Genomic DNA, 13,246 nt, shown 5'->3' with positions numbered 1-13,246 from the left:
CTACTATTTTGAATATTATTATAACTAACGCGTGTTAGTGAAATAGGGCAGTGAGGAGGGCCCCACCCAGTTCTCTACTCCTGACGTCACTCTTCCACCTCCCATCGGCCTGCAGCCTCTATCTCAGATTAGCACAAATATATCGCTCCTGCAAGTGAACTATGATTCTTAGCGCAATGAGAGAATTCGCAAAATCAACTGGAATGTTCAAGCAAATTATAGAAAAAAACCCAATCTAAATCCGTTAAGTAGTTCTCTCATTCACTAACTAAATGGAGGTAAGGTACACGGCCCGAGGCTGGCGCGTGAGTGAGGAGGGCCCTGTCCCCTTCCCCTTGGCCCGCTGCGTGTTTCTCAGATTCATGCAAATAAATCGGTACCACAAGCGAACTATGATACATAGCGCAATAAGAGAGGTTGCAAAATCAACTGGAATGTTCAAGCAAATTATAGAAAAAATCCAATCTAAATCCGTTAAGTAGTTCTCTCGTGAAAAGCGGACAGACAGACATACAGACAGAAAGATGTTAGATTTTATATAGAAAGTGATTATCTTTGTGGTCTGCGGTGGGCTGGTTTCCTGCTTTGCACCCTGTGTTGGCTGGGATTGGCTCCAGCAGTCCCCCGTGTCCCTGTAGTTAGGATATAACAGGTTGGATAATGGATGGATGGATGGATCTTTGTGGTGAAGCCTTAGCTAATGAGTCGTTGATTTAAAAAAAAAAAAAAAATCACATTGCACACAATAAGATTATAAAATCTATCCAGTACAAGGTATTCATTCTGAACAATGTCTTCCAACATCTGCTTCACTGGGTCACGTCTTGGGAATGGCCCTTGCTCAGACTCTGTTAGAGTAAAATCTTTTCATCATAATGAAAATCTGTGGTGAGGAGATGTACTACTCACATGACATCTTATCTTGGTGATATGGAAAAATCCAAGACCACCTAAAATAAAAAAAACTTCTAACTCACATTTTACTTAAAATTAGAGACAAAAAAAAAATCACTCTGCAAGGAACGGTGCAAAGTTTGCTAAAATTAAGTAGGCATTTATCAGTGTTCTCCAGAATTAATTTTGTGTACGGAATGATTTTTGTAAATATTTCAGGATCATTGAGTGATTATCTCATAGTCTTTCTTTGCGGTCTAGAGTTAATTTGAGTAAAGTATAGTACTGAGTATCTTATTGATTGGTAATTCGCTCATCATAATGAAATCCTTCATGTCAACAAAATACATGCTCTGTATAAAAATATTTTACCCAGCTGAAAAGCCGTGTTCCTTTTTCTTGATTTGTCTATTTTCCTTTATTCTGTTAATTTGTTGGTAACATTCATTATCTCAAACTGCTGGCTTCCTTCTAAAAGAATAAGCAGTAAGTTTATGAATTACTTACTGGCTTTTATAAAGATTTTAACGCACAAAGAAATTGGTCTGAAGTCTTTTTTTTTTACTGTATGAAATCCCGACTTTTTTCTCCTTCTTCCCAGAAATTGGTTTAAATATTTCAGAATGACAACACATATTTGGGTAGTTGTAAATCTTCATTTTAAGTTAAATATGTATTCCAATGTTTGGTTAAAAAAAAAAAAGAAGTTTCTTAATGGATTAGATTTGTGCTTTTAGCTTGATGTGCATTTCTCTTTATAAACTGTTTTCGTTGTTCATGTGCAATGTGGATTCTTCATTCCTTGTCACCCTCATCTTTTTTTGATTTTCTTGTGAAAAAGCCAATCTGTAAATGAAAAAAAATATATATTGTAAAACATCACCAATAGTTACACCAAATAATCTCCTGGATTATACACCTAATTAGCATTCGAATATTTTTATAGCGCAGCTTTGTTTCTGTTCTAGCCTTTCAACAGTCAAGTATGCAAATCTAAACTCTGTATACCATAAGCATATCCAATAGATTATTTAAACATTTTAGTACATTATGCCTATCCTGTTTCAGCTTTAATCCAGTACTATTGTCTTTGCAAGCTGTACTTCAGAAATGGTTATGAGGCTAGAAGTTATATTACATATTATACAATCATAGTTACTCCATGGTCCATAAGGTTTCTGGAAATAGTTACTTCTTATATGATGGATAGACTTTTTTTTGTTCATTCTGTTAAGTTACTTTTTCCACAGAATACTGTACTTGTCCTAAGATAAAGTCAATTAAAGAAATGTTATTAATATTTATTTTCTTTTTTCAGTGTCCACGCTAGGCGAGCAGGTAAACCATCTGTAATATTCTGCTCAATGAAGGTTTGTGCTTAACGGTTGAGACAAATACTCCACGTATGGCAAAATCTTGCAGAACCTGCTTATACAAACCCACTGGCTGACAACTGAATCAATCGTACGTCACATAGCAGCAGTATAAATTCAGCCCATTGGAACTTTCCCTGTCCTGGGGTTAGTTCTTGATAATAGTACCAAGACAGACTCCAATCTCTGCATTTGGAATGGACAATTTGTTAAAAATAGATTGATTTTGGGACTTTACAAAAAATGTTTTGCACATTCTTGTGGGTTTTTCTCAGGGTACTCCAGATCTCTCCCCATGTCTCAAAGAACCATGAAGAAACACACAAAATGCTGCCTACTGTAATGTTTTTATGAAGCTACAAATCTATGGTTTGTTTTGTTAGAGGGTATAGAATTACCTTTTCTTTAACACTACTTCCTTTGGTCTACTACTATTTTAGTCCGAACTCTGACAGCTGCAATGCCAAAAACATGTATAATTTGTGATTCTTTTTGTTTTCCAATTACAGTTGGATTTTGATTAAAGTGTGCATATAAAGTTCCAAAGAGCATGAATGTTTGCTTTCCTGCAACTTTCAAACTGTTCTGTCCCAACAATGGATCACACAAAGTTGATTTAAGTACTTTGGTATCCAGCATCCACTCACTTCTACACTACATCACCAGAGTATACTGCTAGTGTAGGCAGGCACTTGTTTGCTATTTTAAAGCCTAGATCTGGTACACTATAGTGTAGTACTATATGCAACTTTTATACAACTCTTGGCATTGTAAGAATCACATTACATACCTGGATTTCTCTTTAGCTTTAGATCTTTAAATTTAATTTTATACATACTAGTATTCTGAATGTTTTAATTTTCAGCCTAAATGACTGTTGTTGTACTCGCATTGTTGTTAACCTAATCAATTTGCATTGCAAGGTAGACAGTAATTATATTGTATAAGTTAATATTTAGATCCAAAGTTCTTCCAAGTGTTCAATTTCAGTAACAGTGAAAAGATTCTGTACTTCATTTGTCACCCTTAAAATTATACAGTCAAGTCTATTATAGTGGCTGTTACATTATAGAAAAAGGTCATGGTGCTGATTCTAGCAGCTATAGGCCTGTCAGCTGAACATGAATGTCAGGCCCTCATTTTCCTTAACAGATAAATCTGTCAGACCCCAGGTCCTTGATAGAGGGACTGAGGCCAGTGGAACAACAAGAGAGGCGGACACAGAGGTGCAATTAGAAAAAAAAAATACAACTTTATTGTGCAATAAACAGCTAAAATAACAGTTTCAAAACGGTGAAAATACAACCAAATAGCTTTAAAAACGTACTAAAATAGTACAATAAATATCTCAAACAAACAAACAAAAAGATTATTGTGGAAACAGCACCCATCCATTTTTTGTTCTATCTGGGCACTTCACTCCCAGCACATTCAGTCTTGAACAAACTCACTCTCTTTTAATTTCGCTTTTGGTTGTGTTTTGCTATCCCTCTTACTACTCTGTCCTAACAGAATTCCAGCTCATCTGCCACAACCAAAACCAGCTCATGGCCATACGCAACACTAGACGTCCTACACTTAACTCAGCTTTTCTTCTCCCCTATTTACATCCCCGACAGGCTTGTAGGGGTTTCTCCTGCAATCAGCTAACAAGGAACCTGGTCACCCATTTAAAATTTGATATTGCACTTTTAAAATTTGATTTGATAGTCTAAACGCTAATTTAAATGCATTTTAAACTCTCACATTTTGTCATTTTGATATCAGGATTATAAAATTTGATATCACACTTTTGAAATTTGATACCAAGTTTTTAAAAGTGAATATCAACATTGTAACAGTTGATATCAAGCTTTTAAATTTAATATTGAGATTTTGAAGCACAATCTGTAGATGGGCGGAGACAGAATTGGTACAAACACAGAAAGCAAAGGAATATAGAGGAAAAGAATGTTTCTGAAATAGGTCATTTTAACAGGCCCTCGGATATATAGTATGTGCTGTGCTTGTTCAACTTTTTAAATTTATATAAATGATCTAAATACAAATATAGCTCACAAACTGTTCACATTTGCCGATGACACTAAAGTAGATAAAATGGCAGACAAAAATATCTTAAAGTCAATAGTATCCTTACAGAATTCGCATTTGGGCAGATAAGCAGTAGATTTAATGCAAAGAGATATGTTATACACATAAGAAGCAAAAATGTTCAATTTTAATACATACTGAACGTTCTGCAATTTAAAAGTACAACTTTACGAGAAGGACTAAAGAGTTGAATTTACAGCAGAAGTAAGGAATGCAAATTGGAAAGGTAGGACATGTAGCAGTGTTTAAGTAGAACTCATAGAAAAGTTATTCTTAAACACACTGGTGAATCCTCATCTGGAATATTATGAGTAGTTCTGATCTTTGTAATGCCAAACACAGAGCAGTAAAGACTGAATTGAGGACAATGAGCTATGAGGAAAGAAAGAAAGAGGGCAATCTTTTCACTTTTAAGCAAACAGTGGTAAAGTGGACTCATAATAGAAGCATTCAAAATTATGAAGGGAATTGGCACAGTAGATTCTGGCTACTAATTTAAAATGAATGTTTCAAGAAGAACATAGAGGCATAGATGGAAGACGGTTACGGGTAACATCCTTAGCATTCTATTTGTCCTCGGAAAATTAGGCAAAAACACTGATTTTTTTTTTTCCAACAAGGAAAAATGTTACATTTAGCAGAAAAATGTAAATATGAATGCATCAGCATAATTACAGTAAGGTACATCTACACTACACTAATGCAGATTTAGTACATGTCCTTCATGTGACATCATATATCACAAATGCACAGCCTGATGTGGAAATCTGAACAGAAGAAGCATCTTTCTTTAGACACTTCTCTTAGAATACTTTTGATGTTGTTATCACAGAAGAGGGTACAATTTTGTTGCCTGAGTTGCATGATTGGTGCACCATATTGTATTACTGGACGATACCCCAGCACACAGCTTAGTGACTTCTACTTTTCCACTGACATGAACATTGGCCCATTGCTGCACTGTGAACAGTGCTTAAGGGGTTAACATTGTTCTTCTCCTTCAACTTGATTGCAATCATTTTGTCTTTTTGCCACAGATCTACTTGTGCTACAGTGAACCTTCAACCGACCAAATTCACCAGGCATACAATATCTTGGCAGCTTCGTTTGTATGCATCAGTTTCAGTGTCAATGTCTGGAGGGTATTCCATGAAACCTACTTAATGATTAAGCCTCATTTAAATTGAGATACGGCACTTATCTGAGCTGGTTTAGGTTACACAAAACAGGATTAGGGCAAGTCCTGCTTGGTCAGCAAGGCAACTAAGCATTATTTCTTAGCCTGATCTGTTAAGAAATGCATAGTATGCATCTTGATTTATTTCAGTGTAATGATCTTTTAACCACTAGGTGCCAGTAGAATACCGTCCTGAGGATTATTCAGACTTTTATGTTGTAAACTGGATCATAACGACTATACCCTGAAAGACATTCAACGACATTTGGAGTTAACTGTTTTTTTTTTTTCTTAGAATTCCAAGCACGAGATAGGCAGTAGTTTGGCATCAATCAAAACTGACTGGAGGTATTTTGTAAATATCATATAAATAGGAATTGATGGGCTTTGTCGGGCCAAATGGCCTGTTCTTGTCAGAGTAGCCCCAAAGAAAAAAATCCAAGCATTCATTTTGGAAGCAACTTTTTCAGTAAAGTGTTATGATGAGCTAGAGTGTATCTTGGTAGCATCAGTGCAAAGAAAGATGCAATGCTGGAAGTCAGTCCATCACAGAGCACACATGGCCGTCAAGCCAAATTAGAGTCAGGTAAAATCTGACACTTATGGCAATGTGACCCAAGCAGTGATATTCCCAATGTTATACTCCTTTTTTTATTGAAAGGTTATAGGCAAAATGTTCACATAGAAAATCTATTAATTATCCTGTAGTGCAACTGAATTAGATAAACCTAACTGATATTTTAAGAATGCAGATTTTGCAAGAATTTTTATAGACTATTGTCAGTCAGTCATTGTCCAACCCACTATATCCTAACACAGGGATCCCAGCCAACACAGTGCACAAGGCAGGAACAAACCCCGGGCAGGGTGCCAGCCCACCGCAGGGCACACACACACACACACCAAGCACACACTAGGGACAATTTAGGCTCGGCAATGCACCTAACCTGCATGTCTTTGGACTGTGGGAGGAAACCCACACAGACACGGGAAGCACATGCAAACTCCACGCAGGGATGACCCAGGAAGCAAACCCAGGTCTCCTTACTGTGAGGCAGCAGCGCTACCACTGCACCACCGTGCTGCCCATAGACTATTGTGGATTTTTTAAATTAATTATAATTAATATTCCAAAGGGGCCTTTTTTTCTTAAGATGTTAGATTTTGGAAAGAAAAAACCTGGGGCATTTCAATTAAATAATGAAACCTTCATTGTGTCAGTAACTTTGCCAAGCAATAGGTTGGCAATGCCAAGTTTAAGCTGTTATGCTTCATGATGCAGTAGTTGCTCTGCCTGACAGACCCCGTAATCAAGGCATTTCACTCACCTTCCACAGAATGAAAATGATCAATGACAGCAGCAGCAAGCCACCGATGATGCTACCAATAAGAATCCATAATGAGATGGATATCGACCGCCCTTTAATAATCTCTAGTGTGCTCTGTGAAAAGACAAAATGCAAGTAAATTAACTTTTTAATTTTTTTAACCTGCTTTTTAACAGTACAGGGTTGATGGGAGTGAGTTTGTTCTGGCAGCACTGGACACAATCCTTCACCATTCTGGACAGGACTCCAAGCCATCAAGTGAACATACACATCTATCTAATTTAGAGTTTCAAGTTTGAGTAAAACACACATCCTTGTGATGCTGGGAAAAAAAATCGTTACCTGAAGGAAACTTGCACAGATACATGGAGAACATGAAAATGATACACAGATCTTGACAAAATCAGAGACTGCATGCTGGACCCTGTAGTTATGAAGCAGTTGGAAACCATGGGATTATATGTGAAAATGCTCTTTTCCTTTTTGGTTTCTTTAATAACAAGTGAGTTACTTCATGATGTATTTTTGTATTGTATAATTTGAAGCTTATTCTTACCATCGGCTGTGCTCCATATTTAATTTAATTTCATGTCTTGCTTTCCTACTTCTGTTTTCAGTCCAAATGTCATGATTAGGACCTTCAGTGTACAGATACATGCCCTCAGTATGTTGGTGCAGCTTTCCTTCAAGGTAACTTTTTAAATGCTAAGATTTTGTGAAGAACATAGACAGGTATGAATAGTGATACTGGAGTCGCCTACTTCATGATAAAGAAGTGGTTCACTAATTGTTATTAGGAACTGGCCTCAGTGTTAAATACTGTGCTACTCTGTGAGCAAAATGATTATAAATCACTTACCCTTAACATTTATTAAAAACAAATATACAAAGGCAATGCTGAATTTTAAATGCAGACAGACTGAATAGCCAAATGGTTTGCTTAGTGGCTTTAATAAATGTCAAAAAAGGAGCCCTCATTTAAAGCAATAAAAAACTCTCCTTACACTGCCTAATTAACACTGGTTTAGACCTATCATATACTTTCACACAAACCTTACCATTTTAAAAACCAGATGAAGACTTTTAGTGTCATTCTTAGAGCAATGTGAAGCTTGCTGTTATTATGACAATGCTGATGTTTATACAATTACCTCTCTCCACTGATTGCTCTGACCAAGTGTGATCAGGGTAGCATCCTTTACTTGCAGCATGTAGGTGCTAATAATCTTCACTGATCTAAAATTAGCCTGTCCAAAGAAAACAATAAAATTCATGACCTACTGTGTTTGTTCTGTAACCACCAAGTAGTTAGTACCATGCAGCAATTCAACAGCCTGACCTGTCGAAAGAAGTCATCATGGACTCTCCTTGTCACCTGAGCAATCGCAAACTGGCCCTTCTGAAGCTGGTCGATCTGACAGTTCACTACTGTACACAATGAGTTGCTGCAGTTCTGCAAAACAGGAGTAAATGGACAGTTAGCCCTTCAAAGCAGGGTGACAGGTGAATGTAAATTTCTTAAGAGTCAACTTTGCTCCACCACTTCTACAGTATAGCTGCATAGCAGAATCCATCCCCAATGACTGCATAATATCCTTTTATGGCACCTACTTAGCTTAAGACTACAAAGTACTACAGTGAGTGGTGATGCTGACTTAGTATATTACTGGAACACAGACTCCTTTCATCCTAGACATATATAATACACCTCTGGCACATAGAGCTAATGATGTTGTGATTCTGCAGTTGTGGAATGTTCTTCCATTCCTACAGAAGGGCTTGGCAAAGTTGCTGGTTTTTGGAGGGAAGAGTGTCATATCTTTAGCTGTTTTGATCCAGGGTGTAACAAAGTTTCTTTACTGGGTTGAGGCCAGGAGAGTAGGCAGGCCAAGGCAATCCTTAGGGCAATTTTGACCACAGCTGCTCTGTGTGGCCTGATACTTTTCTGCTTGAGGGTCAGATTGTGAAGGAGGTGCGGACAATAGGCCTCTGACAGGTTTCCTACTGTCCTCGCATTGGTACAAGAATTGATTTGCCACAAGCCATAAGGAATAATCTTAAATTGTCTCTCAGGTTGTCCATTTTTATGTGTTGGCCTGCTCTAGAGTGGTAAGGTGAGTATGACAAGATCTGGTATGGTCATCTGTCCAACCATTCTGCAGAAGCCTTGGCTGCAGTTTTGACACAGTGGGGCAGGTCAATTCATAATTTCTGGAAACATTGGCATGTGACATCTATTCCTTTTATTTAAGGCATTATAAAATACATAGAAAATTGACTAAGTGCGGGTATCATCTTGCTGTGATCTACACTTTCAATTAAAGCTTTTTAAAGGTTACCTGATTGGGCATTGTTTCACCTATATGTCATTGGATAAAAGTGCACTAACAAATCTGTATTGCTGGTCAGAAGGTCTAAAAATAAGTATTTGTATAAATATACAAGAAACATGCAGTGGTCATGTCAAGTCGGGGAGCAGCTACTGGTACAACGCATTGCCACACCCACCGCATGATGAAACAGCCCCCCAGAGAGGTCCAATCCCTCCCAGGAAATCACCATCTATCTCCCACAGCCAGGTATTATGTGGACATCCACTTAGCCTGGTCCAGCCACTCAGGTCCTCAACAATGAGGACTCTGCAAGCTGGATCACCCTCAGGAAATTGTGCCACATGGCCATAGTGCCGTAACTGACACTCCTTCATAATGCAGGTAATGTGCCTCATTTGGGACTCCATGAGCAATCACTTGTTTGACACAAAGTCGAACCAAGGACACAGTACCGAAGGAGTCCAGTCTTTGTCTCAGGTCACTGGATATCGTCCATGTCTCGCAACCATATAGCAAAACAGGATGTGCCAGGACTTTAAAGACCTGGACCTTCATCCTTTTGCAAAGATAACGGGAGTGCCACACACCCCTTTCCAGTAACCTCATGACTCCCCATGCTCTCCCAATCCGTCTACTGACTTCATAGGAAGAGTCACCAGAGACATGAATGTTGTTGCTGAGGTAAGTAAACCTCTCAACAAGGTCAACATTCTCTCCTCGAACAGACACACTGCTGATGGCTGTGCCTAAAAGGTCATTAAAGGCCTGGATCTTGTTTTTTTATCCTCGCTCAGTCTCTTGAGAGCCCCAATCAGAGCCTCAATTGTCTCTGCGAAGATCACATCATTGTCTGCAAAGTCAAGATCAGTGAAAATTTTTTTTTCACCAACAGATGCCACATGACTTGGCCCAACACCCAGTCCATGCAAACACTGAACAGAGTAGGAGCAAGAACACATCTCCGATGAACCTCAGAATCAACTGGGAAAAACACAGAGGTTCTGCCTCCACTCTGCACAATACTGGCAGTACTAGTGTACAGGCTGGCCATAATATCCAGCAACTTTGGAGGAATCCTGTGAAGTCTCAGGATGTCCCACAGGGCAACTCGTTTAATCGAGTTGAACACTTTATGAAAACTGACAAAGGCTGCAAAGAAATTCTGCCGATATTTGCGTTTGCACTCCATGAGAGCCCATTAGAAAACCAACCATGCACAGCAATTACTAAAAGATCTTCTTAGAGGTGAAAAAGGGCTGACTTCATTTGATTTTGAAAAACATCTGAACTTAAGATATCCATTGTAAATGATCCCCTCCCTCCTGTTACCCTCACATGCTATAATCTGATTACTTTAGAAAAGCTAGCTGTAGAGCTTGAGTATAAATCATAAATTAATACACCAAATATGGTTTATACTAAGAAAGTAATTCAATAATAATTCAGAGAAAAATTATTTTGTAAATAATAATGATATAATTTTATAGCTGATAAATCAGCCATGTCTGTAGATGTGTTATTGTTTTGACTGCAAAAAAAAATTAAAGATGTTAACCTCAACTTCCTTCTTACCAAATTATCAGCAAACATCATATCTTCAGGATGGACAGGCTGGGCATCTTTCTGTACCTCTTGCAGTACTGCCATATTACTCTCCAGACTGCAGTTTAGGGCAGTTGTCTACAAGACATAAAGCATTACATTTACTCCAATCTTTTGCTCACATTTCTCCTGGCATAAACAACACGAGGCATTGATAAATAATGACAAATACCAAAATGAAAAAAATCTGCTAAGTCATAAAGTTATTAATTGCTTTCAAGGATTACACTGCAGCTCTCTCAAGCACTCTCATTGACTCCAGTGCACAGCTTTGTCCATCAACAGTTATCTTCTATGTGCTCATCTGAAGAAAACATCCAAGTACTCACATTACTGGTGGATACGTCCATTACTGTCAGAAAGTGTCTGTTTCCAAAAGCCATTGAGGGGAAATAGAGGTTGAAGTCCAAATTGCTAACGGTGTAGCAGCCCAGGTTCTGTACCTGTGTGGCACAACCCAAGAGTCATTACCTGTCAACTTCACAGAACTTCTGAAATTGTTACTATTGGCTGCTTCTTTACATTTTTTTGCCAAGTGTTTGATACATTTTCCTCACCTTAAATGTTGTTTTAAACTCTGGTCCAATACCTTCAGAGGCAGTTTTGCTGGGATGAACCTCGTATCTATTCAGATTGGCTTCACTGTGGAGGAGATCAAATTTATTAATAAAGAACATTAGAACAATCTAGACAAGAAAAGCTCAACAAAGCTCACCAATCCTATCCATTTAATTCTTCTAAAAAACATCAAGTCTAGGTTTGAAAATGCCCAAAGTCTTACTGATTACCACACTACTTAGTAGCTTATTCCATGTGTCCATGGTTCTCTATGTAAAGAAAAACTTCCTAAAGTTTATGTGAAATTTTCCCTTAACAAGTTTCCAACTGTGTCCCTGTGTTCTTCATTAACTAATTTTCAAATAACAGCCTCAATCCACTGTACTAATTCCCTTCATAATTTTAAACACTTCAGTCAATTCACCATTTTAATCCTGTTTTGCTGAAACTGAAAAGGCTCAGTTCTTTTAATCTTTCCCCATAATTATCCCATGTAGCCCAGGAATTAGCCTAGTCACTCTTCTCAGGACTTTGTCTAGTGCTGCTATGTCCTTTTTATAGCCTGGAGACCAAAACACACCAGGGAGGCCTCACTAGTGTATTATAAAGCTTGAGTATAATCTCTTTGGACTTGTACTCTATACATTGTGCTATATAACCTAACATTCTGTTAGCCTTCCTAATAGCTTCTGAACATGTCTGGCAGTTGGTAATGTTGAGTGCAATACAATTCCTAAATCCTTTTCATAAGGTATACTTTCGATTTTCAGACCTCCCATCGTGTATTCAAACCTAACATTTCTACTTCTTTAACATTTACTGACACTTAAATTCATCTGCCACAAATCTGCCCAAGCCCGTATGCTGTCCAAGTCCTCCTGTAATGATTCAACAGATTCTAGATTTTCTTCCAATCTACTTAGCTTGGTATCATCTGGAAACTTAAACAGCTTGTTACTTAGATTCCTCTCTAAATCATTTATCTCTCTATCATATAAAAAAAATCTTGCGAAGAGACACTTCCGGCGATGAGACGTGATCTTTTGCAGAGTGATCTTTTGGAGAGAGACACTTCACTTCCCGTGGGATGGACAAGTCACATCATACTTACAACCTATGGAAGCAAGTCTTGTGATGCACATGCAGAGCAGGTTACAGATAATGGAAGTAGAAAAATGTATCACCGTTTAAGAGGGGTTTCAGAGGAGCGACCGCGTCTCCTTGGTGTGCGTTCAGCATCCCTCTTCACAACGGCGCGAGTGCTGGGGGGGTTGGGGAGGACTCAATGCAAGCGAAGTACAGATCACACGGCATGGCAGCAGCAGCAAGCCAGCAGCTGATTGCACAAAGAGGAGTTTAAAAAAAATGTTTTTGTTTCCCATTGTATCACCGTTTAAAAGGGGTTTCAGAGGAGCAGCCGTGTCTCCTTGAGGTGCGTACAGCCTCACACTTCACAACTAGGGATGCACCGATACCACTTTTTTGGAAAACGAGTACGAGTACGAGTACTTGCATTTCAGTACTCGCCGATACCGAGTACTTAATAAAAACATGATTTAAATTTACAGGTAACAGCTTTAGTCATATAATTTAACAAAAAAAAACAAGAAACTCTCGTCTATCCACTGGGAGGTTAGGCTAATTAGCGACACGGGGCTAACACTGCTTGTCCAAATATCCGTGGTGAAACTAAACGCAGAGGAGGCTTGCAGTAGGCTGTGGGTATGTTTTTGCACGGAGTCGTGTAGTTTAGGCAGCTCCGTGTCAGTCATGTAGCGGCGGCTTGGGACATCATATCTGCGCTCCAGAACATGGAGGAGACGCAGGAATCCCGCATTTTCTACCTCCGAGAGTGGCTGGTCACTCAATGCAATTTACTCGATAATTGCC

General features: G+C 38.5%; 1 protein-coding gene across 1 annotated transcript in view; it reads right to left on the bottom strand.

The window, feature by feature from the left end:
• Window positions 1-1,219: 1,219 nt before the first annotated feature.
• Window positions 1,220-13,246, bottom strand: part of itga10 (integrin, alpha 10) — a 156,581-nt gene continuing 144,554 nt past the window's right edge. Inside the window, exons 24-30 of the mRNA XM_028794851.2 lie at window positions 11,356-11,440; window positions 11,128-11,241; window positions 10,769-10,876; window positions 8,203-8,316; window positions 8,015-8,110; window positions 6,864-6,977; window positions 1,220-1,740 (exon numbers count right to left, since the gene is read on the bottom strand). Coding sequence (XP_028650684.1) covers window positions 1,690-1,740; window positions 6,864-6,977; window positions 8,015-8,110; window positions 8,203-8,316; window positions 10,769-10,876; window positions 11,128-11,241; window positions 11,356-11,440 — 682 coding nt within the window. The 3' untranslated portion in view covers window positions 1,220-1,689. The remainder of the gene's footprint in view (window positions 1,741-6,863; window positions 6,978-8,014; window positions 8,111-8,202; window positions 8,317-10,768; window positions 10,877-11,127; window positions 11,242-11,355; window positions 11,441-13,246) is intronic.

The sequence above is a fragment of the Erpetoichthys calabaricus genome, chromosome 2 (genome assembly GCF_900747795.2).
Source record: "Erpetoichthys calabaricus chromosome 2, fErpCal1.3, whole genome shotgun sequence".
In the NCBI taxonomy this organism is placed as follows: Eukaryota; Metazoa; Chordata; class Cladistia; order Polypteriformes; family Polypteridae; genus Erpetoichthys; species Erpetoichthys calabaricus.
Note: the sequence above shows the minus strand (reverse complement) of the source record. Positions and strands in the feature narration are given on the sequence as shown.